Source organism: Cydia fagiglandana, chromosome 26 (assembly GCF_963556715.1).
Source record: "Cydia fagiglandana chromosome 26, ilCydFagi1.1, whole genome shotgun sequence".
In the NCBI taxonomy this organism is placed as follows: domain Eukaryota; kingdom Metazoa; phylum Arthropoda; class Insecta; order Lepidoptera; family Tortricidae; genus Cydia; species Cydia fagiglandana.
In genome coordinates this window covers 6,929,419-6,941,923 of record NC_085957.1, presented here as the reverse complement: position 1 = coordinate 6,941,923, position 12,505 = coordinate 6,929,419, and the positions used below count along the sequence as shown (strand labels likewise).

Below are 12,505 nucleotides of genomic sequence, written 5' to 3'. Positions count from 1 at the left end.
ATTTTCGAATAAATTAGTAATTCAAAACACCCCAAAGCCGAATGGTTTGACGTCTAGGCAGTGTTGCAATCGTCTTAAAAGCCGTAACAGACTATCGCACGTTCTGGCTTAAAAAAAAAATATGTAATAATTATACCGGTATACATATCCATATGAAACGAAACTTAATGCAAATAATAACCATTATACATACCGGAGTCATCAAATAAACAGTAATATTCGTCTTGGTTTTTATTTAAAAAAAAAAACGACCAACCTAACTTGTAAGCATGTTTGCAGTTTCTAAACGCAACAAACGCTGTCAAATGACAATCAACAAATTGAACATTTGCATTCTTTGTCGAATTTTTTTTACTTTTAAATGCAAAATACTCGACAATACGAATTTTGCGGATACATGTTCTCGATTCAAAAGTGATATTTTTTCAAGCTCTTTCGATTGAGCATAATTTCTTTTGGTTTTTCCGTCAGAGCCGCTCGCGTTTATATATAAAGATAACGTTGTCTGAGTACCCACAACACAAGCCTTCTTGAGCTTACTGTGGGACTTGGTCAATCTGTCTAAGAATGTCCTATAATATTTATTTATTTATTTATAGGCACATTGAAAATCCATCAGGTCGGTGGGAATCGTACATTAGTGCTCCGTGTTGGTTACATCGTACCTTCATGGAACTAAATAGCATCGAAGTAACTTTATATACTATTTGCATACATATTGCCCCATTTTGATTGTTCATAAGTGTATAACAGGGGTCTCCAAACCCCGGCCCGCGGGCTAAATCCGGCCCGCCGACAGCCAAAGCGAGTGCCCACTGTCCGGCCCGCGGCAGCCAGGCTCCAGGGGTTCAGCATTCATTGAGAGTGGAACTCTTCCTACCAGCAGCAACCAGACACCCTCCCCCGGCGCAAATCCCGACGGTGGCCCGCTCGAAAGTTTCTGAGGCGCAATATGGCCCTCAGCCAAAAAAGGTTGGAGACACCAGGCCTCTGTTTCACCAACGTGACAGGTGCGACGAATTGTAAAATCACTGTTGCTGACGTCACAGGCATCCATGGGCTACGGTTACCGCTTACCATCGGGCGGGCCGTATTCCTGTTTGCCACCATCATTGTATTATTAAAAAAAACTTTATGATATCGGAAAAAAACAGATATTTCTCTTGCTAAGTTTATGACAATTCCGACATATAAGTCATTACCTGTCAAGAATTACCTACAATCTTCGAGCAACACCGGCTTCCGACACGTCGGAAGGGAGGGGCCCAAGCGATATCTCACCGTACAAATCTTTCTGCCATTTTTCGCGGGGGGAAGGTGCACACAGTGGCACTTCTCACACACTTACATACAAAATCCAATCAGAGGCCCTACCGCGAACCACGTTCGACGTGTTGCCTCTCTATGGCACTTGTAAATTCATACGTAAGTGTGACAGGGAGGCAACACGTCGAACGTGGTTCGCGGTAGGCCCTCTGTAATGACGACACAAATACATAGAAAATGACACACGTCAAAGACAAATCTTGCAAACCTCGATCTCTTTTTGTGTACGGACGAGTGACTAGTGTCACAACACGTACACTAACACATTTCCGTTGAAGTATGTCATTGTATTCTGAGAGATGAGAAGTCGGATTTGTCGCTCGACCGATCCGCAATTTGTACTGAGCGAGCAAAATCGATAAATCCAACAATTACTTGAGACTAAAATATAATAATTGTATTTAAATGTAATTAAACGTATGATATGTAAAAAAAAATATTACGTGTGAAATGTAACACTTTCTTTTTGTAAATTTGACGTCCCCGACCTCTTTTTATAACAAAAAACCGAGCAAACAGGCATTTTTGTGCAGCAGTGTTCACGCGCGCGTCTGGACTCGGTCTAGTGAAAAATCCAAGTGCAACTAGTTTTATTACCCGCGCTAGATTAGATTGACGCGCTAATCTTGTACCTCGGCAGAGGGGAAATAGTGCGAATGCCGCCTCCCTTCCGTGTTGCTCGAAGCCTGCAATTCTTCTAAATCTTTGACAATTGTCAAAAACTTCGCAGGAGAAATATCTGTTTTTTTCCGATATAATAAAGTTTTTTTAAATAATACAATGATGATGGCAAACAGGAATACGGCCCGCCCGATGGTAAGTGGTAATCGTAGCCCATGGATGCCTGTGACGTCAGCAACAGTGATTTTACAATTCGTCGCACCTGTCACCGATGTGAAATTGGGGCCTAATGTATAACGTTTACCTGTGGGTGCGAGGTGGCCCTGGGCAACACTTTGAGCCGCGAGACAGAGGAGCCGACCCTGTAGTTAGCGTCGTTGGCCAGGACTGCCGCGACCGCCGCCGGGTTAGTGGGTTTTAGAGCATCTTCCGCCGTTGTGGCTGAAAATACGACAATAGGGACATTAACTCACATTTATAGACGGGTCTAACGCGAAATTTCTTCAATTACCTTTATTTACCGACGTTTCGACACAGGTTTCACTGGTCGTGGTCGCGGCTGACTGATGTCCCAGCAAAATGTCAAAACAGAGAATTGTGCAACTACCCGACGAGAAGTGTATGGAAAAGTATTATGTATAGTGCATTATATGTAGTGGGTGGTTTGAAAATGTGATGTCTACCCCAAACTTTTCCATACACTTTTCGTCGGGTAGTTGCACAATTCTCTGTTTTAACATTTTGCTGGGACATTAGTTAGCCGCGACCACGACCAGTGAAACCTGAGAAAGGTAATATACAGGGTGTTTGGTACATCGTTTGCCAAATTAAAACGGCAGAAAGCTTGAATCATTTGTTATCTTCTCATGCCTAGAAAAACAAAATTGGCCATGGTTTTTTTTACTACTACGCAAGTAAAAATTAGAAATTTACGAAAAACTGTCATAGAAAAGAAAAATTTTTTTTGCACGAAATTAAGGCGAGGTAAGCTCTTAGAAACGTAATTTTAATGCCATTTTATTAAGAAACGGCAAAGATTAAACACGTGAAAAAAATATATGTTGTTTTTGAGACCTTTATCTAATTACGTCGGGTACTCGTAACATAATTGGACAAACTTCGCTCGATAGAAAAAAATCCAAACATACCCTTATTTTCCACCTTAAAACTCATTTCATTTAAATATTATACTACTTTATGTATTGAAAATCACATCAAAATAAACGTCTGTAATTATGTAATGTCCGTCGGGTTTAATCTTGTTAATTTCGTAACACATATAACTTTAAACTCGAAATTTACGAATTCACGGCACCATTTACTCGCGCCCCCGCTGCCATCTCACCGCTCAGTCCCAAGCGGGACGCGTTGGAGGTCGGACGCTTGCCAATTTTTGAAGCGCTCCATATTACGATTGGCTGATAGTACCTACAGTTTTTCATGGTATAACTCTAGATTCTAAACTCAAGTGGGGTCCCCATATTTCTGCTATTTCAAATAGACTGAGTTCTGCAGCTTTTGCAGTGAGCAAAACGTTTGCTAACCTATGTGTAAACAACTCGATCAGTATATATTTTCATAACTGCCATAGCATTATGTCATCATAAGACAGAAGGAGCAACCGTTCAGATACTATGTAACATTGATACGACCGAATAGTTACTAGAGTTAAACTAAGAAAAGTCTTTAGGCGATTTTGATAGCCCACGCAGTGCAAGTATTATTTACACTCATAATTTCATAGAAGTTTGACATTTAAAATAACACTTGCACTGCGTGGGCTATCAAATCCGCTGCAGACTTTTCTTCGTCTAACTCTAAATACCATTTTTGTTCTCCAGAAGAGGGCTATTCAAGCAATATATAAAATGAACCATAGAGACTTACTTAGAGATAAATTTCATTAAATTTACATAATAACAGCGTACTGTCAATACATTTATTAGAATATTCTGTATAATAATATAATATAATATTATTATACCTCAGAATATTCTGTATATAGGTACATAATTTTTTTTTAATTTTAGGAAAATTTGTGACATTCATAATACCTATCGATACCTTTGGGTTCAATTGGCGTAAAGGACATTTTGACGAAAATTAGTTATATATGCAGTTTTATTCAGAATTCCAAGCGCTTTCGTCCTGCATAGTTAAAATTTCGATATCTTTTAAAAAGTTGCCTTTACGACCCAATTTTTTACTATGATTTTGCAAAAACACCTTAGCTCAGAGACCGTAAATGAACAGACATTTATAAAAATTACATGTTCATAGATGTTATCGTAAAGGTTACCGCTAAATTAGTGATGTACCGACTATTGATTTGGCCGACTGGCCGACTAGCCGACTAATCGGCGCTCGGATGGCCGATTAGTCGGCCGACTAGTCGGCTAGTCGGCCAGATCATTAGTTTGGTCTAAGTTCGTTCAGATGCATTAATAAACTATCGTTTTACCTCTTTTGTCGCGCTATTAATCATATAAATAGTAACGCTAAAAAAGAAAATAAAAAAAAATCCTAAGGCTATGTATTTCATATGACGACCGTACAATCGGACATAAGAAAGCGACCACACGGTAAATAATTCGAACAAAAGTTTTCGTAAGCACTCTAAATAGGAATTTGAGTAAAATACGTGAAAAGCTTATGAAAATATGTGCTGTTTATATATTTTTATCGTGATTTTCATTCACTTATAAAATGCCGACTAATCGGCCATTTTTGCCGACTAGTCGCCGACTAATCGCCGACTACAAATGAGGCCGGATAGTCGGCTTTCCCGACTAGTCGGCGACTAGTCGGTACATCCCTACGTTAAATATAAATATTGTTGTAAATGACTCACATTATGTCTTTTGTTGTCCTTTAAGCCCTTCATTTTTCTTGATGATTTTTCATATCGTATGGTCAAGATGGTCATAAAGGACATATTTTAGTATTGATATTATTTTACTTGCCCTTTACAACCCGCCCTAAAAATGATTTTACCATAAGTATATGAAGCGAACCAGGTTGTACAGGACTTTTCTAATATTAATGTGTCTTAATATTATGTTTTGATAATGTGTCTTTTACTACCACCAATTAGTTTCTAAACTCTAAATTCAAAACAAATAGCATGGACGTAGCGGTGTATAATATCAAATAAAAAGTTTCCTGGGACCTTTATTACTATAATGTCCTTAAATTTGAAAGCATTTACGCTAAGAGTTTTTCCGCAGTTATCTTTATTCATGGGCGTAAAGGTCTATAATACCAAATTATTAAATAGTTTTATGGGCCCTTTATTACTAAAATGTAATGTTTGCCCTTTAACTTAGAAACCTCAGCTCAGGTTTTTTCAGCAACTATCGTTATTTTACTCGCAGTGGAATCTCTTATAGCCCTGCGACAACATACTGGCCTGTACATAATACACTCTGTACCTTTCTGATTCGCATTTTTTGTTGATTAAGAGAACAAGACAAGTGTATCAGAGACTGCCCATCGCCTCGCTATCCCGATTCTCATCGGAGATGCAGCTTGATCGGGCGCAGGGATATGTTATGTTGTTAGGGATATGTTATTCATCCCTGAGCAGTGGAAGTGGTTGTTTGTGTGTAATTTAATTATTTCTGTCATTGCATGAGCTCGGCTACACTAACTCGTTGATATAAAACAAAAAAACTTCGTTCCAAGCACTTTAAAAAGATTAAAACGTATCTGGACGAAGAAGTAATTAATATTTAATGACTAAATCGGTTTAAATTAATTTGTTTATTTAATTGTTTCATAATCGTTTTCAAAGAAGATACTCGATGATGTATAGAAAGTAAGTTACGCAGACGTTAATACGAATATTGATTAAAAATTCTAATACTAAAAAGCTTTCACATATATCTTATACAAGAATATCCATTATTACAAAAAAAATGAAAATTGAACGACTGTTCCAATTGAATATTATTATGATTTAAATTTCATCGAACTGAATAAATGAGAGGTAGGACCTTGGACCTTAGGAGGATAGGGGATTATTAAGGACTGTGTTTGACAACTTATACGATCGACAGCAGCATATTTTATCAATGGTATCGATATTATCGAACTTTTGTCCTACAATGTGGTTAATCTATCTAAATGAAACCACACTTGAAGACTAGTTAAATCTCTCAGGTTACATAAACATTCATAGATGGCTCCGAGTACATTCATACTAAAAAACTCGGCAAGTTCAATAAAATATTTTCCGAACGATAGACAATATTATGTCCACTATACAATAAAACAATTAATATGAGCCTATTTTTAACATTACTTTTAAATCGATCATTTAGGAATAGGAAATCGTACGCAAATTAGTTATTGAACACTCGCTTATCTCGGCAGTCCAGTGTAATATTGCACGCGCCCGGTCAAGACAAGACTGAAGATACCTTTGGGTTCGATTGGCGTAAAGGACAAAATGCTACTTTTCAGGAGACGCGAATAACTGCGATGTTTTGTTTAATGTTGATATATTTTTTTTATTTATCGAGCTATATTTTTGATGTGTATTGGAAAAGTATTCAGTAGTCTCTTTAACCTAAATTAGCAATCATATCTATAAATTCAATACGAAAGAAGTTAATGTCCTTTAAAATTGGTCGAAAACACTATGAATGTCCTTTACGACCATGACATTTTTGATAATTTAGTGAGTCTTGTTTAGTAGGGGGTCGTAAGTGACATACTCAGACATTTTTATTCTAAATTCAGGGTGTATTCGTTACCAACTACGGTACACATCGACTACCGTAGGCTCAAAGGGTTTAACGGACAAAACGCGATTTTTAGGAGAATCAAAAACGGTTTGGTTTTGAGAAAAAAAAATCATACCTTTTTGTTTGTTTCAATAAACGGATGTCTGTATTTATGGCTTATTTTTAACTTTTTGAGTTCTTTTGAACCGATTGCTTGAACTTATAATACAATACTTATTTACGAGAACAGCATATCCGGTACGCCATCAAAACACGACTGTTTTTAAGAAGAGCGTCCCTTACGTCTCTTTTTTTATGGTCCTCTTATTAGAAAAAGGGCGTAATGTACTTACAAACAATTTTTGCCACAAAAAATTTTTTTTATTTGTTTATATTACTTCAGCAGAATCACTGCTGTCCTACCATCTATATCTATTTATGTATGTCTATCAATACAATTTATAACAATTATTTTTACTATACTATGTAATTTATAACTGGTCATTTACGCCCCCTGAGCTAAGGTGTTTTTCCAAAATCATAGTATAAAATTGACAACTTTTAAAGAGATATTGAAATTTTAACTATACAGAACGAAAGCGCTTGGAATTTTGAATAAAACTGTACATATAACTCATTTTCGCCAAAATGTCCTTTACGCCAATTGAACCCAAAAGTATCGATTTCTAAAGCTTATTATATCACACAAGACTACATGAATTATAAAACAACGTGGAATTAAACGTGATTAGAAATGATTGATTTTTATTATTTTACTGTGGAATACTCTACATATAATTATCTATACTTACCACCATAGTAAATTTCATTAAATACTCATCAAAATACGAATTAGCCTATAAACAATCTTAATTTTATTTATTTCGTCAATATATAAAAAATATTCAATATAAATTTCCGAAAAAATTTCGGAACTAAAGTCTGTGCGGAAAGAGAAGAGTCGTGGGACTTGAGGGCGCGCCAGTGCTATTTTATGGTTTTTGCTATGCTGGCAACACTGGTCACATGATTATAGTACGACACTAAAGGTCATGATACTTGAATCCCTTTTGTTCCGGTTTTTTACCACGGCTTACTAAACGGAGCCTGGTGGTGGTGTCGGCTCGTCAACTCAATCCTCTGATTTAGCGCAGGCACTAGTTTTCTTTTTAAAACACACTTGTTTTTATGTCTCAGATACTAAAAAGTGACTGCGATTGACAAAACTGCTCAAACTAGTTAAGAATCTGCCCAATACAACTGTAATTTTAGTACCAAACAAGATAGAGTCTCATTTATGTACTGCCTAATCTGTGTATTCCAACAGTTATTTAAACCGGGTAGATCGGGTAGAAATTGGGCAATAGAACTGTAATTTTATCTGGGATATATTTCACCCATTGTAAACTTGACTTGTAATGTATGTGTACATTATTAATAATAAATATGAATATGAATAAAAATAGTGCATAAGTAGGTAGGCCTTATTGGGATATGTCCGGTTCTCTCATCTCACGATATTACGCCGTCAATCACGATACGAAAAGTCACTGCTAAATATGAAATAAAATTTCGTAACTAACATAACCTACAAATAAAGAAATATTTTATTAGAAAAAGTTTCATTCTTTGTAATCGAAGTCTGAATTAAAATATTCAATGTCACTTATGTTTGAGCTAGCTTCAGAACAACCAGGGACACTCATAGAACTATCTTCATCTGAACTGGATGTGCTTGAATCCGGCACGTAGATTACGAATTCTTGCATATCACCTACTTAGCGGTCTTTTATTCGAGATACCGTAGGTACTTTTACACAATCCTGAAAAAGAAATTACATATAAATATGCATAAAATGGCAAGTATCAACACTATTTGTCAGTTATTTTAAAGATCATGAATGACCTGCATATTTATGAAAATTAATATATTTTGAATGAATATACTTACCGATTATGTACCGGAGACAAGTTACTTAGGGGGCTTATTAAATAGGTAATTATTTAATATTAAATACAACATCAATACCCGCGAATAGCGGAAACACGTTCCGCGATTTTTTGTATGTCGATAGTCGGCTTTTAGCCGTTTTCTTCCCGCTGACAAAACCGAACAATGTTAAATATAATTTTCCTTGTGGTTTTATGTACGGTTTTATCGTGTTTTGAAAATATTTTATACATAAAACTTGCGGTTTTTGTTAATAAAAATATACATTGACAGAAGTTTGTTTACTTTTTACAAGACAGGTGTCAAAGGTTTGATTGCCATATAAAATTTAAAATGTTAGTTCCCGTTTCTGCCACGACTCTTCTCTTTCCGCACAGACTCTAACAAACCAGAATACGGATGGCGACAAAATAAGGAAGTATATAGACGTGTTGCGCGGGAATCGTGCGGTGGGGCGCGCGGGGTGCCCCCCTGTCTATTATATCGCTGCGTCTGCTTCACCCCCTTGAAAACGTAAAACTCCAGTATAAGAGCGCCTTAAACATTTCTAGGTCTGAGAAGATAGCAAATGACTCAACCTATCTGCCGTTTTGATTTGGCAAACCATGTACCAAACACCCTGTATATCTTTGTACTTACAATCAGGGACCAAGTCTTTGAAGAGCGGCGAGTCACCGTAGGGCCGAGCGACTAGCGAAAGTATCTGCTCGTGCACGTTGTTTTGAGGGGCCGCTGATAGACCGCTCCTGGAACAATCAAAATTAAACGTCGGTAATGTTCAATGAACTATTATTACTACAGCCCGTTTTTTTAGCATTTGAAAGAAGGTAAGCGATACTGACGTGTTGTTTTATTAAAAAACACTTTTTCTCAAAAATGGACAGCAAAGTCGAATTTGCTGTCTAAAAAATAGGTCGCGAAGCGCGTAGTTTATGGTCAGTCAAAAAGTAGCTACTTCCGAGCCTCGACAATAATGTACTATTTTTTAACAAGCTTTTATTAGGTCGACCTGTATGTAACTAACTACGCCTCCTGTCCACATTGTGGTAAGGAGGAGACCAGCTTACACTTACTAGCAGAATGTACTATGTACGCGGCACCGCGATATAATACATTCGGTAGAGACACACTAGAAGAAAACGAACTAAAGGACGTCGAACTCAAAGATGTCCTTCTGTTCTGCAGGAAAACAAGAAGATTTGAGGAGAATAGTGTGGGAATGCCGCCGGGACAGTAACCTGCAGCTCCAACTCCAGGGAACCGGGCTGAATGAACGCGACAAGCGATCGACAGCCCGCCTGCTTCCGGCCGGGCGTCCCTACACTACATCTACACCCACATCTAACTAACTATGAAATGGAATCTAAGGTAACTAATTTAATTCCAAGGATTGTAGCGTCATGAAAATTGGCAGCTGTATGTAGTTCTGATGACAATACAATAATATCCAAGATCTAAGATCTGATGATGGAGACAGGAGGTGGCCATAGGAACTCTGTGATTAAACAACGCAACCTAGTTGTGTTAGGGGTTTTTAGAATTGTCTCGATGAGTATTAGTTGTCTGTCGTAAGAAAAGTACAGTCAGCGTGTTAAGCAGAAGGCTGGTTGGAAAATGTCATTCGATATAAATCCAAATCGGTGCTTATATAGGTGCGTACAGCGCCACACTACTGATTAGTTATGAACTATTACATATACCAACATACCTAAACTAAGCTATTGAGTAATTATACTAGTACATAAGAGTTTCGGTAGATGTCACCTTATTTACATACGAGGGGTGATTGGAAAGTTCACGGCCTAAGTATGAAATCAAATCCAAAGATTTTATTTAATATTTTTATTTCTCTACGTAGTCCCCGTCAAGCTCTTTGCACTTGTTCCATCCGGATTCCAAAGCCATTATACCACTTTTTAAGAAACTTTCCTCCAGGCCTTCAAAATAGGTGTCCACTTCTGCTTGGACCTCGTCGTTGGTAATTTTTTTTTTACCGCCTATGTGTTTTTTTTAAATTTGGAAATAGATGGAAGTCCGATGGTGCCAAATCAGGCGAATAGGGCGGGTGGGGCAATAATTCAAACCCACAGTTGTGAATTTCTGCTATCGATTTTATTGACGTGTGCACACGTGCATTGTCCTGGTGAAAGAGAACTTTTTTTGTCAACAATCCAGGTCTTTTTACTTTCAGATCTTCTCGTAATCGGCGTAAAAGGTCGCAATAGTAGTCCGAGTTTATAGTGGTACCTTTCTGGAGATAGTCAACCATTATTACTCCCTCTGCGTCCCAGAAGACTGATGCCATGACTTTATTCGCCGACAAAATAGCCTTTGCCTTTTTGGGTGGCGGAGATCCAGCACGAACCCACTGCTTTGATTGCTGTTTAGTCTCGGGCGTGTATGATGGACCCATGTCTCATCCATAGTAACATATCTGTCCAAAAAGTCTTGAAGGCCAGCTTCGAACAAGTCGAGACAGTCGCGTGAAATTGTTAGACGAGTGATTTTTTGTTCCACTGAAAGGAGCTTCGGAACCCATCTCGCCGACACCTTTGAAAAACCCAATTCCTTGACTATAATGTTTTGGGTTCTTTCATAGGAGATGCCTACGATGTCAGCTATTTCCCTTACTTTTAATCGTCGGTCTTGCATTATCATCTCGCATGTAATTGCCACATTATGTGGATTGGTCGCAGTGGTTGGTCTCCCGGGGCGAGGGTCATCTGCGATATTGACTCGTCCTCGCTTGAATTCAGCTGCCCACTGTTTTACTGTCGTATATGATGGACAGGATTGCCCCAATGTACACTGCATATCTTCAAAAATTTGTTTTGGAGTCAATCCTTTTTTATGAAGATATTTAATTACAGCACGTTGCTCCAAATTGTCCATTATGAAAAATCTGTTGACTCTTATTTTTTAATCAGACGTATAATTTATTTTTACAATGTCTTACAATTGAAATTTCGCGGGATGACAACTGAATAATGACAGTTCAAAATGGCGGCAGAAAAAAATTAAAAAGTTTTTTTTTTAATGGTCAGGCCGCGAACTTTTCAATCAGCCCTCGTATTATGGAACTGTGGTGCTGTCTACTGGTGATTTATGTCTAATATCTAAGAAGTTTGAGAGCCCTAACCTAGATGGCGTAGGCAAGTAGGTATTGGCTAATACCTATTTATCTATTCCCTGTTAAGATAGGTCTTAACACAGCGATAAAAGCTTGTACCAAAAATGGAATTATTGTCAAAAACTTATTTAATAAGTCACAGCAAATATGTAACAATTATAAATATTTATAAATCACATACGACTATTTACATTCATTTGCTTTCATAAGTAATATAATCTAATTTTTAAAAGCGTGTTTTAATCATTTTCAATAAAGGTGGCCACTGATGACCCTTCCAACAGTCCAAATAGCGTGGCTGCAATCCAAAATCGGTACGTGAATGTCAAATACGTACAATGTTTAATATTAGGATGCCGTCCATTTGGATGAATCCATTGTAACGGCATCCATTTGGAAGGCTCGTCAGTGGCCTGCTTAGAGACAAGTCTGGGTACTTACTGTCCCATGAAGCTGGTATTCGTGCCGAATGTCTGCTGCGTGCCCAGACCACCCAGGCCGCCGAGACCACTCGTGTTGCCGAACATACCGCCGCCCAGCCCGCCTCCTAAGCCATCTGCAAAAAGAATTGTTGTCTAAAAAGGTGGCGAAATTCGTCACAGGCCATCAACTGCAACCTTAGAGAATATAACCAAATGGAGTGGCCATTAACATGCGTTCCCCTCTGTCGAAAAAAAGCGGCCAATGGTCAACCACATGTCAAACACATGTATGGACTGACGTTTATCTAACATGGCTATGTTGACGTTA

The 12,505-nt window shown here is 37.8% G+C and overlaps 1 protein-coding gene across 1 annotated transcript in view; it reads right to left on the bottom strand.

Annotated features, from left to right (window-relative positions):
* LOC134677461 (nuclear pore complex protein Nup98-Nup96) overlaps positions 1-12,505 on the bottom strand; it is a 93,764-nt gene that overhangs the window by 57,428 nt on the left and 23,831 nt on the right. Inside the window, exons 14-16 of the mRNA XM_063535943.1 lie at positions 12,197-12,311; positions 9,265-9,371; positions 2,252-2,388 (exon numbers count right to left, since the gene is read on the bottom strand). Of these exons, the coding sequence (XP_063392013.1) occupies positions 2,252-2,388; positions 9,265-9,371; positions 12,197-12,311 (359 nt within the window). The remainder of the gene's footprint in view (positions 1-2,251; positions 2,389-9,264; positions 9,372-12,196; positions 12,312-12,505) is intronic.